This window comes from Chanodichthys erythropterus, chromosome 8 (assembly GCF_024489055.1).
Source record: "Chanodichthys erythropterus isolate Z2021 chromosome 8, ASM2448905v1, whole genome shotgun sequence".
NCBI lineage: Eukaryota > Metazoa > Chordata > Actinopteri > Cypriniformes > Xenocyprididae > Chanodichthys > Chanodichthys erythropterus.
In genome coordinates, this window is record NC_090228.1 from 40,112,383 (window position 1) to 40,140,183 (window position 27,801).

Here is a 27,801-nt window from a genome sequence, read left to right on the forward strand (position 1 = left end):
TTTGTAAAAGTCTTTGTATGTTTTTGGACAGTAATTCCTTATGATATATTTGGTAACACTTAAGTAATTACTTGTGGGTTACCATGATCTACACTTTAGAATACTGATCCAAATAAGAAGTAGTTCCTTTAGAGTTATATAGTAACTCTTGAGTTATTACTATCCAATATTTTACAAAAAAATCTAAAGTTTACAAAGACTTCAGTAGTTACTAGAGAGTTATCATGTTTCTCACTTTAGAATACTGATCCAAGGGTGACAAATATTTGGTAATATTTCAGTCATTACTAATGGGTTACCAAGACCTTCACATTAGAAATAATTATACATTATGCATTATTCTCATTAATTACGAACATGTATATAGTAGTTCTCTGGGAGGTATGAAAAAAACAGTAGTTACTAATTAGTTAATAGTGAACTACCACCTTCAACTGAGCACTATTACTTACTAATTCATTCATCAGAGTTTGTTAGTTAATAGTAGTTACTATAGTGTTAATAATGCATTACTCATTTGTTCCTGTGTATTTATTTATTAATGAAGGATCAGTTTTCTAAAGTGTTACCAACAAAAAGACAGAACTGCGATTGTGACATCAAGAGTCCCTATGAAAAACTGGTTCTATTATTTTTTCCCCAAAAGTCCTGGTATAACCAGTTTAGGTCCTGAAGAAAACTCCTCCCTCCACATTTCTTTATGAAAATGCAGAATTGAATGGTTTCAATTTCAACTTCAAGTTCATTGGAGGAACAAGAAACATCCACATCATCATTATTCATGGTTAGTAAATACTACTTCATAAAATATTGACATATATAGATTTAAAAGTGTCATGTATCCATTTACATTGATCTAGATTTAACAAACAGCATTGACACATTCTTTATAATGGTCTTTGATTGCTTGCAAAACTCAAAACAAATATTTGCTTTGCAGATTTAAACAACACAGCTTTTTGATGCCTCTAAATCTATGTTCTCTCTTCATAATTAGCCGTATTCATCTCACAAACTTTACTTAAACTCATTTAGATTAGGGCCGTCAAGATATCAGATTTTTCAGTGCACGATTGTCATGGGCAAAAGAATTCACAATAAAAAATATACTGCGATATCTATAGTAATCTTTAAAAAAAAAACATAAAATAACTAATGCTATCAGTTAAATTATTCTTTGTAAAAAAAAAAAAAAACCATCACAATAAGTGTATTGGGATTGCCAAAATATTTGATAATTAAATAGAATTCATTAAATTTAGAGACAACATGTTACAATGTTTACATTGTACAATGAATGGCAGGCTACAGTTTTATTAGTGTTTGTCACAAACTTCACGATTTCAATTCATAAGCTTGCGTTTTGATTCCAATCTTGATTCAATATTAATTAATTTGGATAAATATTAGTTACTACTACTAATAATAAATAATCTGTTTCATTTATAGAGCACTTTTCTCTGCACTCTGCACAGGTAGTTTGGAGGAAGGACCCTGGAAAAAGGCCACACCCACCACAGTAAGCAAAGTATCTCTAAACTTTTAAAGCCCTTATTACCTTTTGGTTTACATCTGTGGAGACAAGACCATTATACCAGTCGCACTGAGACATTTTAAATGATACCAAACACGAATTATCATGTTCATCTTGAATGAGACATTGGATTTTTGGTGAGTTTTGGAGTGTCCTGAGTTTAGGAGATGAGAAGGGGCAAAGAGAGGGATAGTGAGTAAGGAAACAGATGTTGAAAATTAAAAGTGAGGTGCAACTCTTCTGTCTTCACCCAGTAGGGTGTGTTATCTTAGATGTGCGTGTTAACTTCCTGAGAAAGTGTTCAGAATTTAATTAGAGTCGCTCTCTCTTCCAGTTCTTCTAGTTTCTCCAGTCGGTTTCTCCATTACGGTAGCGTTTCCCAGAAGGTAAAAGAGTAAAAAGTCCCTGGCTGGAGTAGGTGGAGTCACTGATTATTTTGCTGGCTCTGTTAAAGTAGCATGAGAGATCTAGTTCCTGTAGAGATGGGAGGGAGGTCCTGATGATTTTCTCTGCTGTCCTCAACACTCTCTGAAGGGACTTCTGGTCTGCGGCTGTGCAGCTATTATACCAGACTGAGAGGCTGCAGGTCAAAATGCTCTCTATAGTGCCTCTATAGGGAGAAGGTTTGCTCACCTCATCCTCTTTGCTCTCCTCATTATAGGCGCTGCTGAGCGCTCTTGAACAGGGATATGGTATTAATGGTCCATGACAAGTCCTCAGTGCTACGCACCCCCAAGAACTTAGTACTTCTCATTGACTCCACAGCCCTGCCATTGATTATGAGTGGGTTATGAACCCTATACTTCCTCCAGTGATCTCTTTAGTTTTGTTGACGTTCAATGACAGGTTGTTATTATCACACCATAACTTCTTCTCTGTAGGCCAATTTGTCATAATTTCTGATGAGGCCCACCACTGTTGTGTCGTCTATGAACTTAATGTGGTTCAAGCTGTATCTAGCGCAACAGTCATGTGTCATCAGAGTAAACCACAGTGGGTTCAAGACACAGCCTTGGAGAACCCTGGTGTTCAGTACGATGGTTCCAGAGGTTTTGTTCCTAACTCATACTGTCTGGGGTTTATCAGTGAGGAAGTACAATATCCAGTTGCACATGGAGTGTTGATGCTTAATGGGCCAAGTTTCCTAGCCCTGGGTGATGACTGTATTAAAGGCGGAGCTGAAATCAATGAAGAGCATCCGGATCTTGTTCTCCAAATGCGCCAGGCTCAGATGAAGTGCTGCTGGTATGGTGTCATTGGTGCACTTAGGGTGGTATGCAAACTGGAGTGGGTGAAGTTCTGCTGGAAGTCCTGATGTAATGTGACATTTGACCAGCCTTTAAAAGCAATTCATCATAAAGGATGTGAGGGCTATTTTGCAGTAGTTGATGCTGGTTATTTCTTTGGCATTGGTATGATGATAGTGGCCTTGATGCACAGGTGTACGATGGCTTGCCTTAGGGAGATGTTATAAATGTCTGTGAGGATGTCTGTTAGTTTGTAACAAGTTAAACGTTTCTCTCTTTAAGTCTCCTTGTTATCACGGGGTTCTATTAGGTTAGTGTGGGTCAGTATATCTTAACATTATCAATTTAATAAAACATATACAAAGCACAAGACATTCACTGTTCAATGCATGAATTAACAAACTTTCTTCCAAATACATACACCCCTCATAACTCCAAGGATAACATGAATTGTGTCCTTAAATCAAAAAAAAGCCTTAAACATAACCTACAAAGTCCCATAGAACACCAACAATCAGAGTTCAAAAAGCAGTTCAAAAAAGTAGTCAAAAAAGAGTTCAAAAAAGTAATCCACAAAAGCAGTCCAAAAAAGCAGTCCAAAAAAACAGGATAATCCAAGCAAAAAAGGAAATTTGTATGAAGCAGAAAAAGTAAAAAACAAACCCCAACGGTCTCACCCACGTTAGCTTATCAGGGATTCTCTGGGCTCCTAAGGCAATACCTCTGAGGAAGAGGAAAACAGTCCCCCAATGATCCCAAAAGGAGATAATCCACTGGGAAAAAACCCTCAAAAAACCCCAGGCACTCCTTTGTTAGCCTGTCTTCCATGCATGCTGCCTCATGAGCCACCCTCGACTTCAAAATGGCCACCTCTCCTTTACACAAAGGCCTTTCACAATAAGAGTCCTTCCTTTTCCCATCACATTCCCTGCCCCACAGATAATGTCAAATAGTTACAAACAAATAGTTTACCAAAAAAATATAAACAAATAAATAATCATCAAAACATGAAAACATTAATTTGGAAAAGTTTTCTCTTTTATGGAGGTATCACAAGTTGGTTCGCACATTCCTTGAGTACACATCCTGTTGTCTGGTTAAGGCAGAGTACTGCATCATCTGGGATTTTCCTCAAACCTGCTGAAGTAGGTGTTAAGTGTATTGAGGAGGTCGATGTTGTAATCACAGTGTAGCTGAGAGGACCTGTGATCTGTGTTAGACTTGATACCCTAGAGCCTGGGATCTTTTATATTAGAGAAGTAACTCTGGATTTTCTGTCCATAAGCACATTTTGGTCTCACACCAAGATTTAAATTGTTTCTATCAAGTCTAAGAGCTTCTTTGTTAGAAGACTTTAATGCAGCATTATGTGCTTTCAGGAGCGTATGTACCTCTCTAGTGAACCAGGGTTTCTGGTTGGCACGTGTGATGAAATTCTTTTTTTAAATTTTTTTTATTAGGAGTGCAAAACTTACAACATAGGGTAAACAAAACCACAACAAAACACAAAAACAACAATAAAACAGCAGTGATAGTAACAGCAATTAAAACTAAGCAGAAATGACAAATAATAGTAATAGAAGTATTTAAACAGTAATAGCATGTATATTAATATTGATAATATTTTGTGATGATGGCAACAGCAGTATCACTAATGATAATAACAGTAATGATTATAATAATGATACTAAAGATGGTGATGATAATTTGTGTTGATGGCAGTAGTAATATCAGTAACAATCATAGATAACATTGATGATAATAATAATAATGTAATGAGATGAAAAATATTCTAATGAGATGTAGCCTATGAGCACATTTTTCCAGTGCGTTATGTGAATAGTGTTTCGGGATTTCCAGTTCAAGAAGATAGTTTTCTTGGCGATGGTTAGGGCTACAAGAAGCATCCTTTTGTTTGTTATTTCCTGATTGAGAGTTGATAGATCGCCCAGTAGACAGAGGGAGGGGGATAATGGGATGTGGCAGCCTATGAGGTGGGATAGGGATTCAGTGACGTCTTTCCAAAAGTGTTTTAATGGGTGGGCAGTGCCATGTGGCATGGATATATGTGTCCGGGCGGTTTTGTGAGCAGTGTGAGCAAATTTCTGATGTGAATCCCATTTTAGACAGCCTTTCCCAAGTGTAGTGTGTTCTATGAAGAGTCTTGTACTGTATGAGCTGAAGGTTGGCGTTTTTAGTCTTGGAATAAATATTTTTACAAATTTGAGTGTGATGAAATTCTTAACAGTCACATCCTCCACAATGAAGAAGGTTGCTTTACCAAATCGAATGGCTTTTAATATACTGTTAGCCTTCCAGGGAGGAACATGCAAAGTGATCGCAAAGTTCATATATCACAGACAACACTGGAAGAGTGAGATGGTCTTTACTGCAGAACACAAGATCCAAGGGGCACAATTTAGCTAAAGATCTGCATAACCAGGCAGCTAAACTTAATAAGGATCATGGGCTTTTCTCCTTTGAGTGGGACACATTGTTTGGGTCAATATTGGGGCCACTTTGGAATTATTTGAGATAAGAGAATGTCTCCATTTCAAGAAAAAAAGCCATGAGTGGGGCTTGAGGAACTGACGTTGCCGGCGTCTGCGCAGTGCGGCCTGATGCAACCCCTGAAGTTAGCGACTAAACGAGACGAAATAACAATATGACATTTCATTTCGTTTTGGTCAACGAAAATGAAGAGACATTTTAGCATAGTTTTTATTTTGTAAACCATTGTCAACAATATTGCATTATACATTTAATTATAGAGAGTATGCATTGACATCAATTTCCCGCCAGAACGTGCTCCCTCAGCAAAAGAACCTGCTGCATGACTGGATTTAATAGGGGAAACTGCAAAAACGCAAGTAAAAGCATAAAGAATCATTTTCACACATGAATTGGCACTGACCTTAACCTCAGTGTAAATCTTTGGGATGTGCTGGAGGATACTTTACAGAGTGCTCACCTCTTGCATCGTCATTACAAGTCTTGACCAAAAAATTATGCACCTCTTGGTGGAAAAAAATATTGTGATGTTATTTCCATCAAGAGGTGCATCAATTTTTGATCAAGATCTTGTATTGACGATTCAAGAGGTGAACACTTTGTAAAGTCTACTCCAGAACATCCCAAAGACTTTCAATAAAATGAAGGTCTGGACTCAGAGGTGCCAATTAGTGATGGGAAGTTTGGTTCTTTTCCGCGGACCGGTTGTTTCAGACAGTTTGATTCAATAAACTAGTTGAAAAAGATGGTTCACCGGTTCTTTTACGCTCTGATGTAATGACATCATCCGCGATGACGTCATCTATCGCGGGCCGGGATGAAAAAAAACACAACTGACTTTATATATTTGAATGTGTTATCATAACATCAGTCAACTAAAGTCATTATAATCTGAAATGTTTCTTACAATTTAGTTTAGCATCTAAAGCATCCAAACACATATACAGTGATGTGCAAACAAAGTTTTACAGTTATAAAGTGACTAAATTAGTCTTTTTTTTTCGGCAATGCTGTCTGTCCGTCCGTCTCTTAACTATGTATTTTATAGGGTACTCAGGTGATTGCTAGGTGTACTTATTGGTTGCATGTTTCAGATAGATATCATGCAAAAGGGGCATTATAGGACCCCTTTAACAGATGAGTTTGGATGAGGTTCCTCTGGGATTCCTGATCCGATCACAGCTTCATTTCATAATCCAAATAACATTTCACTGCTTAGGTCCACATGTTAAGAGAGAAACTACTTCAGATCTTTTTCTTTTTGTCCTGCAGCTGTTAATCTGTGAAGGACGATGACGTCTGTTGAAGAGCTGCTTCTGAACTCACTGAAGGACCTGCTAGAAGCTGAACTCAGTCAGTTTCAGTGGTACTTAAAGAGGCATGAGTGTATATCAAATTCTGAAATGGAGAATGCAGATAGGTTAAAAACAGTGGATAAGATGGTAGCACATTTTGGACCAGAAGAAGCTGTGAAGATCACGGTGAAGATCCTGAGGAAGATGAACCACAATTATCTGGCTGAGCAGCTGGAGAACAATTACAAGCAAGGTAATGTTTCATTCACTGTGACTGTAATGTGAATGACTGATTACCACTGAGATGATTTGACTTAAACGTTCCTCTGCTTATGAGTTTGTCTGATTTTTGTTTCCCAGCGAGTGATCCTCTCTCTCCCTCTATTACACGCAGGTCAAGCTGAAGGCAATATAAAGGCATCTGCCGCTGTTGGAGCTCATTCAAATGAGATAGGGGGTAAATAATCACTGCCTGTACATGGTAACAAGAGAAAATATAACAGCAAGTAACAATTACAGGGCCAAGAAGAACAGCAGCAGATCTTATACAAGCACATTTAATAAAACAGAGTGTCTAGTCATGAATTTACAAATAGTTAAATGGTGTACAAGGATCTTAAAACCGGAAATTCTGCAAGCAACTTCTACATAAGAAGGGTCATCGCAATAACCCCAAACTATAACCCTAATACAGTCTCATGTCTTGTTTGATGTGCTGGATGTCAATGGTTTGATCAAAAAGCTTTTAATAACTTAGGTCAGCATGGACTTTAAATTGATCGTAGTCCAATAGTGACTAGGGTTGTGCCGATATACGATAGTATCGCGCTTCGACAATAGTCAGACATATTGCCGAGGGCTGATGCCTTTGACGATATCAAGACGATAAGGGGTCGTTTTCCATAATAATCTGTATTATTATTACTACTACTATTATAGGGCTGTTATTATTAGTACTATTATTATTATTATTATTATTATTATTATTAAATCCACTTTATAATTCACTTGCCTTTACTAATTTTATAACGACATAACCACACTTGTGACACGTGCATATGAGGATTTAAGACTCAATGAAAAGGTTTTTAAAACATAGCCTACTACAAAACTACATTCCACATCAAAGTTGAATTGCAAGGTGATCCATTCACAAATTGTCAGTAGTGCTTGTTATAAAAGAGACACATCATTCTTAGTTTAAGCCAAGATGAAAACGGCATTGCTATTCGCCAGCATTTTTTGTTTCCATAGTATATTCACAAAATATTTAATGACTCCGATAACACTAACAACAATACAATTACAAATTATTATTATTAATTTTATTATCACTAAAATTATTTAGGCTTATCTAACAGTCTTTATGATCTGAACAAGGCAAATAAGTCAGCTTTGAAAATCAAAAGTAGCTGCAAACTACGCCTTAAAAAACAGTTTAACAATACTGAATCTTCTAATTTTTCACTGTCATTAATGTATGGTCAGCGAGAAATAGTCTATGAGAGAAATATGAAGCTAGTAATTCAAGATATATAATACCATTATCAGCACTGAGGTAGATTCATCTCATCATCTCTGAGAGAATTCGCCTTTAATGCAACAACAGATGCCAAAAGTTGTGTGTTCACTTTCACTATCTATTTAAAGTCATAAACCGATCGACACAGCTAGATTTTTTGCTGTTTATTGCAGGATAAGAACTCACAATTCTGAGGAAAAAAAAGACAGAATAACAAATACGTCTAACAATTCTGTTTTTGTCTTCTAAGAATTGTGAGATGTAAATTGTAAATGAACTTTATTCTTTTATTCCGTGGCTTCCACTAACTGCTACTGCACAACTGTCATTTTCTGCCACCAGGTAGGCTGTGCCAAAAAAAAAAAAAAAAACATTGCTGTTTGCAAACACAAAATAGGTCTATAAAAGTTCTGGAAGGAATTATAAAAATAAATTTATTCAGAAAGTGTAAAATTGAAACCAATTGCATTCTAGTCAGAGTTGGTCAAGGCATTTTCATCACCTTATATGTTGTCAACTTATATGTTGTATAATCAGTGTAAGATGTGTAAGACTAATTTGAATACAGTAGATGCATGAATTTATGAACACCACAATCACTTAGTCTTTGCTGTCTTTTTCCCCTCTTCTTAAAAGGTCAAGTTACTCTTCATGATTACACAGAGACCAGCCTCAGACTCAGGAACAAATTAAAACAGGAATATAAGCGGATATTGGTTGGTAATTCAGAGACAGGTCATCAAAAATACCTGAATGATATCTACACTGATTTATATGTGGTGGAGAATGAGACTGGAGGAAGAGTGAATGACCATGAGGTGATACAGATCGAATCAAACCAGAACCTACTGACTGCAGAGGAGAAGCCAATCAAGTGTAATGACATGTTTAAAGTCCAGCGTGACACAGATAGACAAAACAGAAAAGTGCTGACAATGGGGATTGCAGGAGTGGGAAAAACTGTCTCTGTCAATAAATTCATCTTTGACTGGGCTGAAGGAATAGACAACCAGGATATAGTCTTCATATTTCCACTTCCATTCCGTAAATTGAATTTGATTAAAGAGGAGTACAGTCTCTTGGGACTGCTTAACAAATGCTTCTTTAGTAGTCCTGAAGAACTGTCCTCTCTTCCTGAAGGTGATGGTAAAGTTATGTTCATCTTTGATGGGCTGGATGAATGTTGTTTTCCGTTGATCTTTAAAGATGATGACAGATTTACAAATGTAAATGAAAAAACAACAGTGAGTAAGATAATAGTAAACCTTATGAAGACACATCTGGTTCCCTCTGCTCTCATCTGGATCACATCCAGACCAGCAGCAGCCAGTCTGATACCCCGAGACTACATTGATCAAGTGACAGAGGTGCGAGGATTTAACGATGAGCAGAAAGAGCAATACTTCAAAAATAACAGCAGTCCTGAGGTTTCTGAAAACATTATCCGTCACATCAGGAAATTCAGAAGCCTGCACATCATGTGCCATATCCCTGTCTTCTGCTGGATCTCTCTTACTGTTCTTCAGCCTCTCCTGGCTCGAGAGAGCAATGACAAAACTCCCACAACCCTCACAGGGATGTACACAAGTTTCTTAATTTCTCTGCAGCAACAGATGGGGAAAAAATACCATGATGACCCTGAACCTAAAGCCAATGCAAGGTCTTTTGATGAGATTATTCTGAAGCTTGGGAAATTGGCCTTTCAACAGTTGGAGAAAGGAAACCAGATTTTCTACAAAGAAGATCTTGAGGAATGTGGACTAGATGTCAGTGAAGGTTCAGTGTACTCTGGGTTATGCACTCAAATGTTTCAGGAAGAAAAGGCAAGAAACATTTACAGCTTCGTACATCTCAGCGTACAAGAATTCCTTGCTGCTCTCTATGTGTTTTTGATGGGCAAAGATGAGAAAACTGACCCATTTCATCAATCCTGGAGAGAAAAACTGACATGGAAACTGTCCGAAAAGCCACTGTTTCAGCTTCATAAAGCTGCGATCAACAAGGCTTTGCAAAGCAAGAATGGACACTTGGACCTTTTCCTCCGGTTCCTCCTGGGTCTCTCAATGGAGTCCAATCAGAGTGACCTGAAACAACTACTGCCAGGACTGGAAATCAAACGAGAGAATGTTAAAGACACCATTGACTACATCAAAAAGAAAATAGAAAAGGAGAAATCAGTAGAGAGGACCATCAATCTCTTTCACTGTCTAAATGAACTGAACGATGACTTTGTGGAGGAAATCCAAAAGAATCTGCACTCAGGAAAGCTTTCAGCAAAGAATCTCTCCTCTGCTCAATGGTCTGGTCTGGTGTTTGTGCTCCTCATGTCAGAAGAGACTCAACAGATGTTTGAACTGCAGAAATACAGAAGATCTGAGAAAACACTGATGAGACTGCTGCCAGTAATCAAAAACACCAGAAGAGCACTGTAAGTCTCCTTTACATTCTGTGCAACATTATGTACAACAGGGATGGGCAACTTCAACAGTGCTGTTTAGAATGTAATACAAATGAGTCAGTTGTCGTCTTAGTAACATAAGAGTTTACCCATGATATGCAATATAAATAGCGACTACGTTATGATCAGATATTTCTTTAAATTGCATTATTAATTTGTGTTCACGTTGCTCAAAAAGCATGTTTAGCAAGCTACAGAGAAACTGGCAGCCAGGCAACTGACACGTGACAGATCCTGAGTGGTGACGTCACTACATGTGAAAAGGAGTAAGGAGGAATGCTCAGGTAGCTAGCTTGAAGCCAGTGGGGCTGTTGGTAAGAACAGGTCTAGTCTAGTCACTCAGGTTCACAAGTCTTTGTTGCACATCCAAAAGGTATTGTGTATTATGTGTCTACATGTGAGCGTGTGGTTTCTACAAAATGAACTGAGAAATACAGAGGTTTAGTTTACCAATGGTAAATCAGTTCCAAAGCAGTTCCAAAGTAAAATCTTCCACTGAGTTCACAAGTCATATAAACAAGACATGAGAAAAAAATACAAGCCTGAATTTAACACACTTAGGCCAAACTCAAGTCAAACCAAATTATCTATACATATCAAACAAAAGCACTTACATAGTCAATTACGCGCACGCAGGAAACAAAGGAGTAAGAATCAGTCCTCTGCACAGTACAGCCACATGCAACAGAATGGGAAAGATGTGGGCACAGGTGTAGGTAATAAAGCCTGAAGGGAGTCCTACTTGGCTTAAGATTGGGTGGGTGGAGCTTAGGGCTAACAGGGAAATGGGTACGCTATAGAGGGGTGTGGCACTTATTTTGAAGCTACAGCTTAACCCGAGTTCAGACTGCACGATTTTAGCCCCAATTTTGGCTCGCCAACAGGTTTTGAGAAATCGCCGACAAATGCCCAAAATCACAGACAAATCGGTGCTCGTTCACACGAGTGACAATCAGCCGACAAGTTGCTGATGCCCGTGAGATATTTGGCATGCTAAATTTCTGGACCTGTTGGGGATTCAAAATCCTGCTATGTGAAAAGTGTTCTGACTGAAAACTACATCGGCGATGACCGACAGCCAATGAGAGAGCAAGATACAGGGCAGTGGGGAGTTCGGGAAGGAGTTATAGATCACAATATCAGCAAGCATGGCTTCGTACACATAAACATTACAATTCTATCAAACAGAAACAAAGCACAAATATTTGCTTGACCATCCGCAACAGCAGCACATTAAAAAGTTATGTATTTAGCTCCGACTGTCGTTGCAGAACACACAATCCTTGTTCTTTGCGTCTCCCCAAACATTTCCTCCTCCGTATTATTTTATTTCTGTTGTTTTCGCTGCAAATCAGCGCACAAGCAATTCGTATTTCAAGCTTCTTGCGGGCTTCTATTTTTAATAATAATCCCACCGTGTGTCTCAATCAGCTCCCTAGTTCAGTAGTTAGGGCACTGATCAGGGTATCAGCCACATTCACTTTCATTATATACTGATTCATGACCTAGGGAGCTAGGGAGCTGATCGAGACGCAGGACCAGTCTCACGTGAAAACTCCGGGCTTGAACATGTGATAACGCGTTGTCATGTCTCATGTTTGGTTGTGAAATGTAGTTTGCGTGCCAGACAGAGTTGTCGGCGATTCTTCCTATTGTAAAGTCATGCAGTGTGAAACCTTCTGTCGCCGATCCGTCGTGCAGTGTGAACACAGCAGTGACTGAATGCTGGCCAAGATAGTCATGCAGTGTGAAAAGAACAGTGACCCGACTACTTTGAAAATCGTGCAGTCTGAATCGCCATTAGGGAAACAAAACTTCCCAACAACATGCATTCCAGCAGCACGGTTAACTAATTCCAGACCAAAAGTGGTTTGTAATTGTGCAGTAACGTACCAGGCTCAAGTGGAAATACAACTGGAACTGTTCCTTACATTTCTTAGAACTGTTCAGCTCAACGGTGGAAAAGTGGCTTTTGTGAGCAGTGCAGCTGTGTAATGGCAATTTACATTAAAATCTTTCATTACAGATTTCATTTCCAAACAAACGGGTGACCCCTTGAACTTGGTAAAAACATAATCCATTTACCATCTTGACAGGATAACACGATTTTCATGGTAAATTTTTCAGTTATTTTTGCTAATTTTAGTAAACTTTCACATACAGCGTGCACATATTTCACTATAAATAAAATGGTGATCGGCTGGAAATAGCGACCTCTTCTTTTTTGATTTAGCATTAACCTCTTAACCTGAACGCAGTCTTTTCATTACTTACCACATTGTTCCGAATATAAGACGACCCCCGCTTTTCAAGATGTACCTTTTGGAAAAAGGCTTTTAGAAGACCAAATCTTGTCTTTATTTGAAAATAATTTTCATATTGCATATTTTTCATTTTTAAATAAATTTTTGTATTTAAAGTGTAGTGATTTTGGACTAGCCTCACTCGAGGGTACCACAGATTTAGTGGTTTATGGTCCGAACCCTCTGGAGTCTGAGGCTGATTTGGGGTCTGGAGAAGTTTTGATAGCCCTGACATTTGTGCTTTTTTCAGTTGTTCATAAACATATAAATGACAAAAGTGTCATTACACTGTATTCAGCACAAACTAGGCTACAATAATATGTGAGGAACATGTATGTACATGTTTGTGTTTTTGAAGGAATAATGTTTATGCGTGGTTACTGAAAAAACAAAAAACTTAAGTCACTGAAATAAGGCCAAAAAAGTACAGTAAATCTGTGTTCACAAGACTTTTGGGTATTGGAGGTTGTAAACTAGAGTTTTTGCTTCAGAATTATGTAAAAATTATGCTGCCTACTCCTTCATATAAAACAATATATTGATTTAGTTTTTGTAAGACACTTTTTGCTAAGAAACACAGTATGTGTGGAGGTGTGAATGGGCCATTCTCACCTGAGAAGACAAAATAATTGGATAGTAATGAGCTGAAATGACTTGCATACTAATGAGGCAATTTAGTCAGGTAGGCTGTGAAAAAAACCCTCTGTGATGTCTCAAGCTCATCATGATATATGAAACATACAAATATTATTACAATATAAAGTAATGGTTTTATATTATACTTTAAAATATAATGTATTTCTGTGATGCAAAGAGTCTGAATATAGGCTTTTAGTTTAAAAGCATGCACATTTGGAGAAATATTCTATATTCTAAATATTCTATAGTTTCAATTAATATATTACTTATGTCTCTATGACAAAAAATGACAGAGTATTTTAAGTTTGTTAAAAGAAACCTGTAAAACGCGCTGGCGCGTTTTCAGACCTCAGAGTGTTAATATTAATATTAATATTTTGTTTTAATATTAATATTGAGTCAGATGATTCCTTCCAATATTTTCCGGGCACAAGTCAAGTTTCACCTTGACAATAAAGAACAATCATGGAAGATTGTTGACTGAATTACAATGATGAATTGGAGGAAGTTCATCATCTGACCAATCTGAAGGATTTGTGAGATATTGTTAACTTGTAGAGCCTCTTACTGTATTATCAACAAAAGGATAGACAAGAGTAACTAACAACTACTGAATGGATAAAGTGCAAAAAGACTGATAAATGCAAGTGAATGAGTAGGATGTTACTATGGCAGTTACAAGTTAATCTTATGGAAAGATAAACTGTAGTTTCTCTAGAAGAAATAAGGTAAACCTTATTCTGACTTCAACAAATAAACCGAGAGATTATTTGTTATCAACTGATATCAGCTATGCAAGATCTAATGCAAATTAGATAATCACATACTGACAATATACACTAATGCCAAGGTCTCTAGAAAGAGGTTTGGTAAGTGATATTTACGTCTGCCTGGTCATGCTGAATCCGAAGGTGACGTCTTCCACTTGTTGAGCTGAGCAGCGTTGCAGTGGGAAGACAGGAGTTTCCGTTTCACAGCCTTGAACACAAAGTACTTGTGAACTTTGAACTCCTGGAGCACAGAGAAGGTCTTTTCCTGGAACACGCAGAAGAAGAATCCTTGAAGGTTCTGATGTCCGTGCAGACGATCCTTATTCTCTGGAATACGCAGATGGAAGGATCTTTAGATTCTGAAGTCAGTGCAGATCTGGAACATGCAGATCTGGAGGATCTCTGATGAGAGGATTGAAGTTGTTACAGAAGATATCTTGAAGATTTGGGACTAAGCTTTAGTCGTTGTCTCTGTTGCAGTTTTCAAACTCCCCAAATTCACTTCTTGCAGAACTTCCTTGTTTCTCTCTTTAGAGCTTCAGAGTCTTGAGAGAGCAACTTCACAACTCTGTAGAGTTGGACTTAGCTTAGGACGTCTTGGGACCAGAACCTTGAACCGGGACAGGAACAAGAACTGGAGCCTGGAACCAGAACGGGAAACTGCGGCAACCCAACTGGAACAATTATCTGTCTCAGAAACAAGTCTTTTAACCTGTCCCGAGAAGGAGAGAAATGCAAATTGGCACCTTTCAGATGCAGTGTCTTGATTGGCTGATGCTGTCAGAGGTGGCTGCTGGATGGCCCCCCTCTTGCATGAGGTTTATTTGCATAGCTTAAAGTTCATGTTTAGAACAATGTCTTTAAGGTTTTTATGCATAATTCACTTTCCAAACCAATTTCAGATTACCCTAGGAATTGTGCTGAAAACATAAAGACCAAACATCATTGAGTTATATTGACCTTTTAACCATGCATTAATGTATACCTTGGTAGGCAAGTTTGTACAGTTTGCATGTACACAAACAACACTCATTAAGTATACAGAGTTCTTGAGAATAAAAATGGAGAATATTTGCTCCATTTTGTCCACTGTGTGTCTATTTTGTGTCCTTTGTGACTTCAAGTCACATAGCAAAACCTGTCTGGTGAGTGGAGTTCAGTTTACACCTCAGGTCTAACGACTGAGGGACTGGGGTGAACAATGGGGGAGAATGGTGATAGAATTAGCCTGCTCAATGACATGCTAATGTCATCTTTCTTCATTTGCACAAATGGTCAGGATGATTGTCTTGATAGGCTTATCTGCTAGTCTATCTATTACCTTGTTTGCCTCTCTTGGAGGTGTGAGTTTTGCTTTTCATCATGGCAGATCAGAGGTGATGAGGGGAGTCTTCCCTCGTGTCTGCCTGCTGATCACTACAAAAGTATGAAACATACTGGTAAAATCTACCAAATATCACATTCAGAATAAACACTTTAAGGCATAGCTACCATAAAATAACCTTTTGTTCTTATTTAATAGATTTCACAATGATGGATTTCTCAACATTTTTTGTACAGTGACAGATGCCGGCATGTCAAAAAAACAAAAACAGGTGTTTGATCTGCATTACCTATCTGATCCAGTGATGATATAAATGTTTTTTCCTAAGTCTGACCACGCAGCACTGAAAAGACAGCAGTTTCTTGCTGAAGTCGGAGGGCATTCGCTAATCCATTACTCTGCATAATTCTACATCGCAACAGTCAAAGAAATCTTACTGCGGTCCTAAAAGCAGCCTCTGTGAGGATATTGACAGGCAAGTGCATCAGTGCATAGTTGAAAAAAGAAATGATGGGCCTCGTTGGTAGGTGATTTCTGCTCTTTGGCGATATCCAGTGCCTTCAGCTAGATGATGGCTCTGGGTATGGGCCGCCTCTCATTTCTTTTTTTCGGCTACGTACTGATACACTTGCCTGTCAGTTTCTTCAAAGCTGCCCCAGTAAGCTTTTCTTTGATTGTTAGTCTTTTTTGACTGACCATCTTATAACATTACACTCTGACACCGTATGAAGACTCTGCTGCGTTTCGTAGTCCACGCCACGGGGAATTGCTCGTTTTACACGTATTTGGCACTCCCTATTCTTGTGGCTGTATTATTGACATGTAAAAGTCTAGACCCTGAATATAAGACAATCACATTTTTTCAGATTTCCTAGAAAAAAATTCTTTATTCAGAACAATACAGTACTTTTCAAATGCTTTAAAATTGATCATCCGAGTGGTTCAGTGTGCCTTATTTAAAGACATTGTGGCCTGCCGCCAGTTGCCCATCCCTGATATACAGTGTTAGTCTTTTGTAACTGGGTGACTTGCTGGCATACACTGTTCAAAAAATGTAATTAATAAACGTAATGTGTGATATTATAAATACAGGTTTGATTTTTAATGAAGAGAACATTGTTTTTAGCTTTGCTTATATCACTACAGTCAAAGGTTTTTCAAGCTTCAAATTATAAATACTACCTAATAATCATTAATGTTGCTGTTTGCTTGTTTTGTTCTCTACACAGGCTACAGTTCTGTAAACTCACTGCTCAGTCCTGTGAAAGTTTGTCTTCAGTTTTACAATCCTCAAACTGTGTCCTGAGAGAGGTGGACCTGAGTAACAATGACCTGCAGGATTCAGGGGTGAAGCTTTTTTCTGATGGACTGAAGAGTAAAAACTGTCAGCTAGAGATACTGAGGTTTGAAATTTATTTTCCAATGAGTAAATAAAAAGAAATCACACTGCTAATTTATTACCCCCCTTGCTTTTACTGGAAATAATTGCACACCTTAGAATGTTTGTCAGTCAATCAGAATGAAGCATTCAACATTCCTCTAGTATAACTAGAGCTAAACCTCTGCAAATTCTCAATAAGATCTTTTTTAAGTGAATGAATAAAATAAAATGTAACTTTTAATAAGTGAAGTTTGTAATGCTGTTTTTGTAGTTGTTTAATCAAAACTCTTTATGCTCTACATACTTGAGTTTGTCTAGTCTGTAGTCTGGATTGTTGAGTTCATCAGTGAGCACACACACCCCCCCCCCCATACCCCCCCACACACACTCTACTAATGGGCAGGAGGAGAATTGAACTAATGATTAATGAGAATTGCAAAACGTGCAGTCTTGGGGGGGGGGGGTGGGGGGGGGTTGTGGGGGGCTCCAGGAATGTCGTTGGGGATACCTAAATTACATTGTTTTTCTTCTTCAGATTTACCACATGTAACCTCACTGCTCAGTGTTGTGAGAGTTTGTCTTCAGTTTTACAATCCTCAAACTCTATCCTGAGAGAGCTGGACCTGAGTAACAATGACCTGCAGGATTCTGGAGTGAAGCTTCTTTCTGATGGACTGAAGAGTCCAAACTGTCAGCTGGAAATACTGAGGTAAATTGTTTTAAAGTAATTAACTATGCTATAAACAGAAAATAGTCAGACTTAACCAATTGTAAATGTGAACTTGTAATTAGTTTTTAGTTTAATTTAGTTTAGTAAAGTATATAATAATGCTATCGCAATAAAAGATTTTGTCACAGAATGTCACAGAATGTGACATCTGTTCTCAATGGAATGCCAGAACAAGAGACAAAAAAAAAAAAAACATTTGCAAAAATGTGATATTTACATTCACACATTCATACTGCAGACGCTTTTATGCAAAGCGACTTACAAATGAGGAATACAGCAGCAAAGTGATTCATTGTGCAAAAAGTGCTCAAATTACAAAGTTTTAGACATTTCTTAGAGTAACATAAGCTAGAGTAGGGGGAGAAGAAAAGAAAGAACGAGGGGAAAAAAAGTGAAAGCATAGAATTTTTTTAAGATGAGATTCAGTGCTCATGGAAGAGAGGAGTTTTCTTTTGAATATTGACATTCCACTGAGATCATTCCACCAGCAAGGAACAGTGAACGAAAATGTCCTGGAGAGTGATTTTGTGCATCTCTGTGATGGTACCATCAGTAATCGCTCATTTACAGATCATAGGTATCTAGTAGGAATGTAGACTCGAAGGAGTGAGATGAAGTAGGAGGGTGCTGAGTCTGTGGTAGATCTGTAAGCAAGTGTTAATGCCTTGAACTTGATGCGAGCAGTAAGTGGTAGCCAGTGCAGAGAGATGAAGAGAAGTGAGACATGGGCCCTTTTAGGTTCCTTGAAGACAAGATGTGCTTCAGCGTTCTGAATAAAGGTTTGATTGCACATGATGGAAGTCCAGCCAGAAGAGCATTGTAGTAATCAAGCCTAGAAATAACCAGGGCCTGTATGAGAAGCTGTGTTGCATGCTCAGTCTGATTTTCCTTATTTTGTGTAGTGCAAACCTGCATGACCGAGCTGTCTTTGCAATGTGGTCTTTGATGATCAGTTGGTCATCAACACTAACCAAAGATTTCTGTTTGATTTTGATGGTAAAATCATGCTGTAGAGTCGGACTGGCAGGGAAGTCGAGAAGCTCCATCTTTGCCAGGTTGAGCTGCAGGTGATGTTCTTTCATCCATTCTGAGATGTCCCCCAGACAGCTTGAGATTCATGCAGCTACTGTGGGATCATCTGGTTGAAATGGTAGAGCTGTGTGTCATCAGCATAGTAATGGTAGCAGAAACCATGTGTCTGTATGATGGGTCCTAGTGATTTAGAGTAAATGAAGAAGAGGAGGGGTCCAAGAACTGAACCTTGTGCTTTGGATACCTTCCCTCTCCAGGTCTCGGTCAATCCCAAGATATTGAGAGTAGATTGAATTGCTAGAATTAAGTCAGCTTTGTTGACTGTTGACTGACAAACCCACAGAAAAAGAGAGAGGTGCATTAGAGAAGTAAATAGGACGCAGATTAGCAGTATTGTGCTGCCTTCTGCGTGTGAAGGTAGAGTGTTGCTTAAAGACAACAGGAATGTACTGAAAGCACATGATGAGAAAAATAAGTGAGAAAGTTGCCTGGAAAATTCAGCCTCACCGCTGTACCAGCGGATGAGTCTGGTTGCCATTGATTCAATTCGATTTCTAGGGCGAAGCAAATCCGAGCAAACAGGAAGCGGAGTAAACCAATCAGAGAAGGGTGGATATGACGTTAGCAAAGCAACAAGAGAGTCAACAGCGAAAAGTAAATAAATGGCCCTGGGCAAGCACAATAGTTTTTTGGCAAGCACGGAGAGTAGTTTAACATGGCTAGCGCTAGAGAGAGTGACATTAATGACTTGTGTCGTTGTTGCGGTAAGAATTTGAGAATACGTGGTAGGACTTTCACCGCACTAGAGTGACGCTGTTTGCGTCACTGAAATAAACGAATCTGATTGCACGGTACAGTTGTAGTTGACTCGAGGTGCGACAGAGGGCGGACTGACCAGATTGATATCTCTTGTAGAAGATATATCATTCTCGACTTGCCAGGCAATTACCTGCATGACTCCACCGAGCAAGGACATCGGTAGAGTCGCAGGTCTTCACGCGAGGAGGCTGAATGCTTCCAGCAGCAGCGCACACACTAAATACTATAAGGTGTATCACTGGTGTTTTATTGCCATTAGCTCCCTGAGGTTTTCTGCTAAAGTAAAAGTTATTTAAGGGAAACGAAGAAATTAAAAACTAGAATTCATTGTAAAGTAATGCATTTGACTAACAGCAAATAATTAATTTTAAAATATTCACGCATTCACTCTTATTTGTATGACTGTTAATGTTCCTTGTCTAAATGTAAATGCTTTTCTTCAAATTTCATTGTTTTGAATTGAAAATATATCAGAGTAATTACTTGAAATTGCTGCCTGTTACCTTTTAGTTTTGTAAACAATAAATAAATAATACCTAAGGACAGGCTGAAAAAGGTAAAAATATTTAAATAACAATTTGAAACGGCTGCAAATACAAACCACACAGGTCAGTGTGTGGTAGTAACACTTGCCAAACTAATGTTGTGGACTGTTGCTGTATGCCTTTGTAGATTGTCTGGCTGTATGGTGACAGAGGAAGGATGTGGTTATGTGTCTTCAGCTCTGAGTTCTAACCCCTCACACCTGAGAGAACTGGATCTGAGTTATAATCACCCAGGAGATTCAGGAGTTAAGCTGCTCACTGATGAACTCAACAATCCAGACTACAGACTAGACAACCTCAAGTATGTAGAGCATAAAGAGTTTTGATTAAACAACTACAAAAACAGCATTACAAACTTCACTTATTAAAAGTTACATTTTATTTTATTCATTCACTTAAAAAAGATCTTATTGAGAATTTGCAGAGGTTTAGCTCTAGTTATACTAGAGGGATGTTGAATGCTTCATTCTGATTGGCTGACAAACATTCTAAGGTGTGCAATTATTTCCAGTAAAAGCAAAGCTAAAGTAGTTCCAGGCAGGTCTTGACTGCATTACAGTTCCTTACAACTTTGCAAAATAATTTCAGAACCAAAAGAACCAAAACCCACAAAGACACTGACTAAACTAATAAACATAACTGTAGTATAATCAAAGTTCATCTGGAAGGAAGAGGACGGAGTCGCCGATTGTCTGCTGACTGAGCTTTATATAAGACTACAAAACAACAAAATAAATAATCCACAAAGGGCTTCACTCCAGTCTTGGTATACACAATTCCCAACGGGCTTCACTCCAGTATTGCTGTCGTGACCAGCGTCTCAGTCAGCAGTTCCCCTCTCTCTCCCACACTCCTGCTTCTCGTGGCGTTTTATCCTGTCTCCGCGCCAATTACTGGAATGAGAAACAGGTGTTCGTGATTTACGTTTAACCCGCTCACTTGCCAAGCCTCTCCTGACGCTTTCTCCTGCTGAAGACCTCGCTGAACCACGCCCCCCCTCGCCACATACCCCCACCGCCCAACTCCGGCCTGTAGCCCCCCCCCACCCAACCCCACCCCCACACACACACACACCCCATAAACAAACCTTCTATAATATCCCGCCAGCCTGAGGAACTGTCTAACCTCCTTTTTGGTCTTGGGGCACGGACAGGTCGTAATCGCTGCTGTCTTATCAATTTGGGGATGCACCTGCCCATGCCCAAAGTGGAAGCCCAGATATCTTACTTCCATGCGCCCAATCGCACACTTCTTCGGCTTGGCCGTGAGCCCGGCATTTGCAGCAGCAGATAGGCAGCAGCATATGCACCATGGGGCTGCAAAATTTTATCCATGAGACGCTGAAAGGTAGCCGGTGCCCCGAACAGCCCGAACGGAAGTGTAACGATTTGGTGTAATCCGAACGGCGTCGTGAAAGCTGTCTTTTCTTTGGATAATGGCGACAAGGGGATCTGCCAATATCCCTTTGTTAAGTCCAGTGTCGAATAAAATCGAGCCGTACAGAGCTGGTCAAGTAATTCGTCCACCCGCGGCATTGGATACGTGTCAAATTTCGACACTGCGTTCACCTTGCGATAGTCCATACAGAAACGAACTGAGCCGTCCATTTTAGGGACCAAAACTATCGGGCTCGCCCAGTTACTGCTGCACTCTTCTATTACTCCCATTTCAAGCATTGCCCCTAATTCTGCCAGAAATACCTTTTTCTTGTGTTCAGGCAACCTATACGCCCGACTGCAAATCACCACGCCCGGCTCCGTCTCGATATGGTGCTGAATGAGGTTTGTACGACCCGGTAGGGGAGAAAACACGTCAGCAAATTCTGCTTGTAACTTAGTCAAATCAGTGAGCTGGGAGGGCGAGAGGTGGTCTCCTCCTGGGGCCAGAGCGAGGGATTGTTTTTTTATATTCGCCTCTGGCCGAAGATCATCCTCTCTGCTAATCATCGTCGCCAGCATCACTGATTCTGCCTCATTCCATTTTTTAAGGAGATTGAGGTGGTAAATTTGACATGCTCCTCTCCTATCGGAACGTATCACGTCATAATCGAGCTTGCCAACTTGCCGTGTAACCTCAAACGGTCCTTGCCACTTTGCAAGTAATTTCGAACTTGAAGTGGGGAGCAGTACAAGCACTTTATCTCCCGGTGAAAATTTGCGTAAATTAGTCCCCCTCTCATACAGCTGGCACTGTCTGTGCTGGGCTTGCAACAAATTCTCCATTGATAGCCGCCCCAAAGTGTGGAGTTTTGTTCTCAAGTCCAGCACACACTGAATTTCGTTTTTGCCTGAGATGGTCCATCCTCCCAAGTCTCCCTTAGGACGTCCAGTAACCAACGGGGCTGGCATCCGAAGAGAAGCTTGAAGGGGGAAAACCCTGTGGAGGCACTGCGAATAACAGGGGTTCCAACCACCTATCCCAATTTTTGGTGTCCTCTTGAATGAATTTATGAATCATGGATTTAAGCGTGCGATTAAAACATTCGACCAGCCCGTCCGTTTGTGGGTGAAAGACGCCGGTACGAACCGATTTAATGCCCAATAATTCGTGTTTGCGTAATGTGTGTGACATAAACGCCGTGCCTTGATCAGTGAGGATTTCTTTCGGAATCCCCACTTGGGAGATTAAACTAAACAGCGCGTCCGCAGCACTCTTAGTGGAAATGTTGCGGAGAGCCACTGCTTCGGGATATCGCTTTGCATAATCCACAATGACTAATGCAAAGCGATGCCCTCTTGCTGATCGCTTTTATGGCCCAATAAGGTCCATACCAATTCTTTCGAAGGGGACCTGCATTAATGGGAGAGGGCGCAAAGGCACTTTTGGGGTGGCCGGTTGATTTACCAACTGACATTCACGACAAGACTGTGCACCACCTGCGAAAGAATAAGTCTTCCCCATCTCGCGTCTGTTCCCCTGAAGCTGAACTCACTGGTCCCTGATCAGTCTCTCCCACCTGAACTCGCACATCTCTATGCAGCAATTTTCCTCCCCAAGAGGCATCCGAGCATAAACGCCCTAACAATTCATTAAACGCGGGCCAATTCGTTCCCAAAATTATTGGATGCCGGAGGTGCGGATTAACTGCCACCTCAACACTATGCTTTTGACCCCTGAATTGAATAATGATGGGCACTATCGGATATTTCACCACATCCTCATGCACACACCGCACCCTACCAGTGAGTGAGTGAACACTACTTTGCCAAATGGCTTAATTCTAGTGGCCCTTGACTATGTGTGCCTATGCTACCTTACCCAAATGGCTTAACTCTAGAGGCCTATGATTACACTGCAAAAAATACTGTTCTAACTTAGAATTTTTGTCTTGTTTCCAATCCAAATATCTAAAATTTCTTAGATCAAGAAGCATAAAAAATATTTTCTTGTTTTTTGGGAAAATAAGTCAAAATTAAGTAAGTTTTTCCTTAAAACAAGCAAAATAATCTGCCAGTGGGTTAAGAAAAATAATTTTAATCCAAACTGAAAACAAGATTATATATCTTATTTTTGGTTTGATATAAGATTATTTTGCTTGTATGAACAGCATTTTTTGCAGTTTATGTGTGCCTGTGCTACCTTGCCAAATGGCTTAGCTCTAAAATCTGTGTTCTCATTAACAATACATTTTCCAAACCGTTTCCAAACATGATCCAATGTGGCTACAGAGTGATATCCATACAGGTATAAATTGATAAATTAATTGATTATTAAATTGTTTAATTATGATTTATGCTAGTTTCCATGACTGAGTTCAAGATAAATCTTTTCGACTTACTATTGGGGCTGCCAGTTTGCTAAATTGTTAAACAGCAAGCACATACTATGCAAAAGCAGCAACCCTTCCTGGGCACTCTGTCTTGTCATGTCTTCTTTATTTATTTATTTATGTCCAAATTGACTCACTCATTTTCATTTACTCCTTCAGTGGACTATATTAGTGGAATAATGAATGAGAGTATAGGGGGCAATTTCAAACACAGCAAAAGTGTTACTCCCAGGAAATCGTGGCAAGAACATTTTTGAAAACTTTGACTCATGCAGATAAACAACCCCCACAGGGTAGACTTGGGAAACTATACCTCAAAAGACAACGACTACACCACCCCAGGGCTAGTCTAACAAGAAATCGTTCTTTACAAAAATCACCAAGGCACACAGGTTTGGTTACGGCTGAGTCAGGACATGAAACAGAGATGAAGTACAAAAAAACTTTAAAACCAATAAAAATCTTTAAAAAAAAAACAATAAATAAAACCATCAAATAACATGCAAATATAAAAATCATAATTCTGCCTCTACTCCAGGGCTGGGGACCTAGCTCTCCTAACCTCTAAAAATCCACACTAAACACTCGTGCACCTCCAAGTGTTGAACACTCACACAGAAGAGTACCGCCATCGAGCAGAGAGAAAGGGCTCGTCCATCACGCATTCACTGGAAAGAGAGCAAAACTACAATTTAGTTACACAAACTTACTCACACTTACACCTCCTTTTAAATTGTAACTGTTTACTGATTAACTGTGACACTGTGTGTTTTCTAGTGTGGATCATGGAGGAGAGATCAGGATTACAGCAGGACTGCGCAAATGTACGTATACACATGCACACATAATCTCTCACTCAGACACACTTACTCAACAAACACACAAAACACACACTCAACACACACACTCTCACTCAGATTTATATCTGGTAAACTGTACTGAGACAGTGCTGATATATTGAACATGAAGAGTTGAGATACATTAAAAGAGCAGACAGATTCATAATTCCAGATTCTGTATTACAGAAAGATCTTAATCTTAGAATCCTATCTTATCTGTTTGGCAATCATGGCAATTTCAGTCAGAACCTCATTTAGGACAAAACTATTACAGAATCACATTTAAGTGCATAATCTTAGCTATGGATAGGAAAAGGGTTTTAACAGAAACATTCTAACTTGACAAAATAAATCCTAAAAACTGTTTTAACTTTAGGACAACCACACATTTCTTAAAGGGTTAGTTCACTTTCAAATGAAAATTAGCCCAAGCTTTACTCACCCTCAAGCCATCCTAGGTGTATATGACTTTGTTCTTTCTGACGAAGACAAACTGGGAAATATTATTAATTATCCTGATGCATCCAAGCTTTATGATGGCAGTATGCGTTACCAAACGAGTATGAGCTGTCTCCATCCATTTTCATCCATCCATCATAAATGTATGCCACACAGCTCCAGGAGGTTAATAAAGGCCTTCTGAAGCATAATGATGCATTTGCCAGACCGCCTTTCTTATTCTTGACATTTGATATACAACAGTGCTTTGATCTGCCAGCATTGACACTGTTTTCTTTAAGAGCTGCTGTGCAACCAAAATTATATACCAGTTATCACTGTAAAGCTATATAAATAAAGGTGACTTGACTTGACTTCAAATATGGAAAAAACGGCATCGGCGTCACGTCAGTTCCGTAAGTTGAATAGGGAAGGTGGTCTGGTGGAAACTGGATAGTTGATTTCATAACTTGTTAAATGGATTTTTTTTTTTTTTTACACAAATGCATCGCTTTGCTTCAGAAGGCCTTTATTAACCCCCGAAGCCGTGTGGCATACGTTTATGATGAATGGATATGGATGGAGACACTTTCTTCAGCTCTTACTCGTTTGGTAATGCATACTGCCATTATAAAGCTCGTATTGCGTCAGGATATTTATTAATATTTCTCAGATTGTCTTCATCAGAAACAAGAAAGTCATCTAAAAAAAACACCTAGGATTGCTTGAGGGCGAGTAAAACTTGGGGTAATTTTCATTTGAAAGTGAACTAATCCTTTAAATGCATTATTATAGTTGGTTGCTTGGTAACAGAAAATAGTACCGAACTCAAGATTTCCTAACAACAGATAAAATGAAATTTAGTTAGATAGTATAAGAATCCTAAATTAAGTTAAGATTTGTTTCTGTAACACAAATTTGTGAAAATTCCTTAATTAACTTGTAAGATCTGAATTTAAGACTTCCCTGTTGAAAAACACCCAGCATATGCTGGTTAGGTATGATTTGATGCATGGCAGCTGGTTAATGCTGGTCCTTGGCTGGTCATGAGCTGGTTTCAGCTTGTCTTGAGCTGGAGCTAGTTGCTTAGGACCAGCTCTTGACCAGCTTAAACCAGCTCATGAAGAGCTAAGGATCAGCTGCCATGCTTCAAAACATACCTAACCAGCATATGCTGTTTTTTCATCAGGGTTAGGATAGAACATTTCTGTAACACACCCCTGATGTGTTTTCTCTCCATCAGATTCCTATCAGCTCACACTGGATCCGAACACAACACATAAACGCCTCCATCTGTCTAAGAAGAACAGAGTGATCACTGACACTCTCATAGCCTTTCATTCGTATCGTGATCATCCAGACAGATTTGATTGTTTTCCTCAGGTGTTGTGTAGAGAGAGTGTGTGTGGACGCTGTTACTGGGAGACTGACATTGAGTTGAGTGAGGATGTGGATATAGCAGTGTCATATAAGAGTATCAGCAGGAAGGGACGGGGTAAAGAGTGTAAGTTTGGATGTAATGATCAGTCCTGGAGTTTGAATTTCTCTGACTTACATTACACATTCAAGCACAATAACATTAAGACTAAAGTCCCTCTAAAGCCCATCAGCCTTATATATCATAAAATAGGAGTGTATGTGGATCACAGTGCAGGAATTCTGTCCTTCTACAGCGTCTTCAGAGACTCGATGAGTCTCATCCACACAGTCCAGACCACATTCACTCAACCGCTCTATCCTGGGTTTAGGGTTAGTTCTGCATCATTAGTGAAACTGTGTTGATGAATCAGAATAGACTGTAGAGAGATTCTACCCATAATATTTTGAGCTGCATGATAAATCAGTGACTGTCACAGGCCGGCTTCACTAGATAATCCAAGATAAGAGGCTTGGCGCAGAAAGACGCTTATATTTAATACAGTAGTTCCCAAACTGGGGGGCATGGCAAGGCTGAGGGAAAGTGTACAGTCAGCAGATTAGTATGCAAAATAAACCTCTGCAAGGTGATACAAGACCACACTTCGTAATTTTTAATTACCTTATTTTGCGGCCACTTGCCAAATAAGTAAATAATTGAATACAAAATATTTATTTGACATTTTATTACCTACAAGTGATTTGCAGTACCCTCTTCAGTGCTGTGTTGATGAATCAATTCAGTCTTCTACACTTATCACGCAGTAAACAATGCAGTGCTTTCAGGTATTCTCTTTCTTTCAAAGTATTCTCATTGCTTCATAACATTGAGGTTGAACCACTGCAGTCACGTCAATATTTTAACAACGTCTTTAGTACCTTTCTGGACCTTGAAAGTGGTGGTTAAATTGAGTCTATATAGTCATATACCTCTCAGATTTCATCAAAAAATATCTTAATTTGTGTTCTGAAGATGAACAAAGGTCTTATGGGTGTGGGAAATATATGAGTAAGTAATTAATGAGAGAATTTTCTTCTTTAGGTGAACTAACCCTTTAACTAGTGGCCATAAGAAATAGATGTTGTTAGAATACTACGTTTTCGTTTTTAATGATCTGCGTAAGTTTAAAGTTTTAAAGTTGTATATGAAAGTATTGCATGTGTGTGGAAAACTTTCTTCAAATGTATATGAATAAAGTTGAATAAAAACATCCCCTTAATCGTTTTGT

General features: G+C 39.1%; 1 protein-coding gene across 2 annotated transcripts; it reads left to right on the forward strand.

The window, feature by feature from the left end:
* The first annotated feature begins 521 nt into the window (after positions 1-521).
* Positions 522-27,801, forward strand: LOC137024927 (NACHT, LRR and PYD domains-containing protein 12-like). 2 transcript variants are annotated; one of them, XM_067392882.1, is made up of 10 exons: positions 522-784; positions 1,450-1,519; positions 6,565-6,840; positions 6,982-7,044; positions 8,746-10,537; positions 16,833-17,006; positions 17,520-17,693; positions 20,238-20,411; positions 24,657-24,703; positions 26,400-27,801. In XM_067392882.1, exons 3-10 carry the CDS (start codon positions 6,585-6,587, stop codon positions 26,936-26,938), a joined length of 3,219 nt encoding a protein of 1,072 aa, XP_067248983.1. In that variant the 5' UTR covers positions 522-784; positions 1,450-1,519; positions 6,565-6,584; the 3' UTR covers positions 26,939-27,801. The 2 variants fall into 2 exon arrangements, with proteins under 2 accessions (XP_067248983.1, XP_067248984.1); XM_067392883.1 differs by having other exon boundaries at positions 1,476-1,519.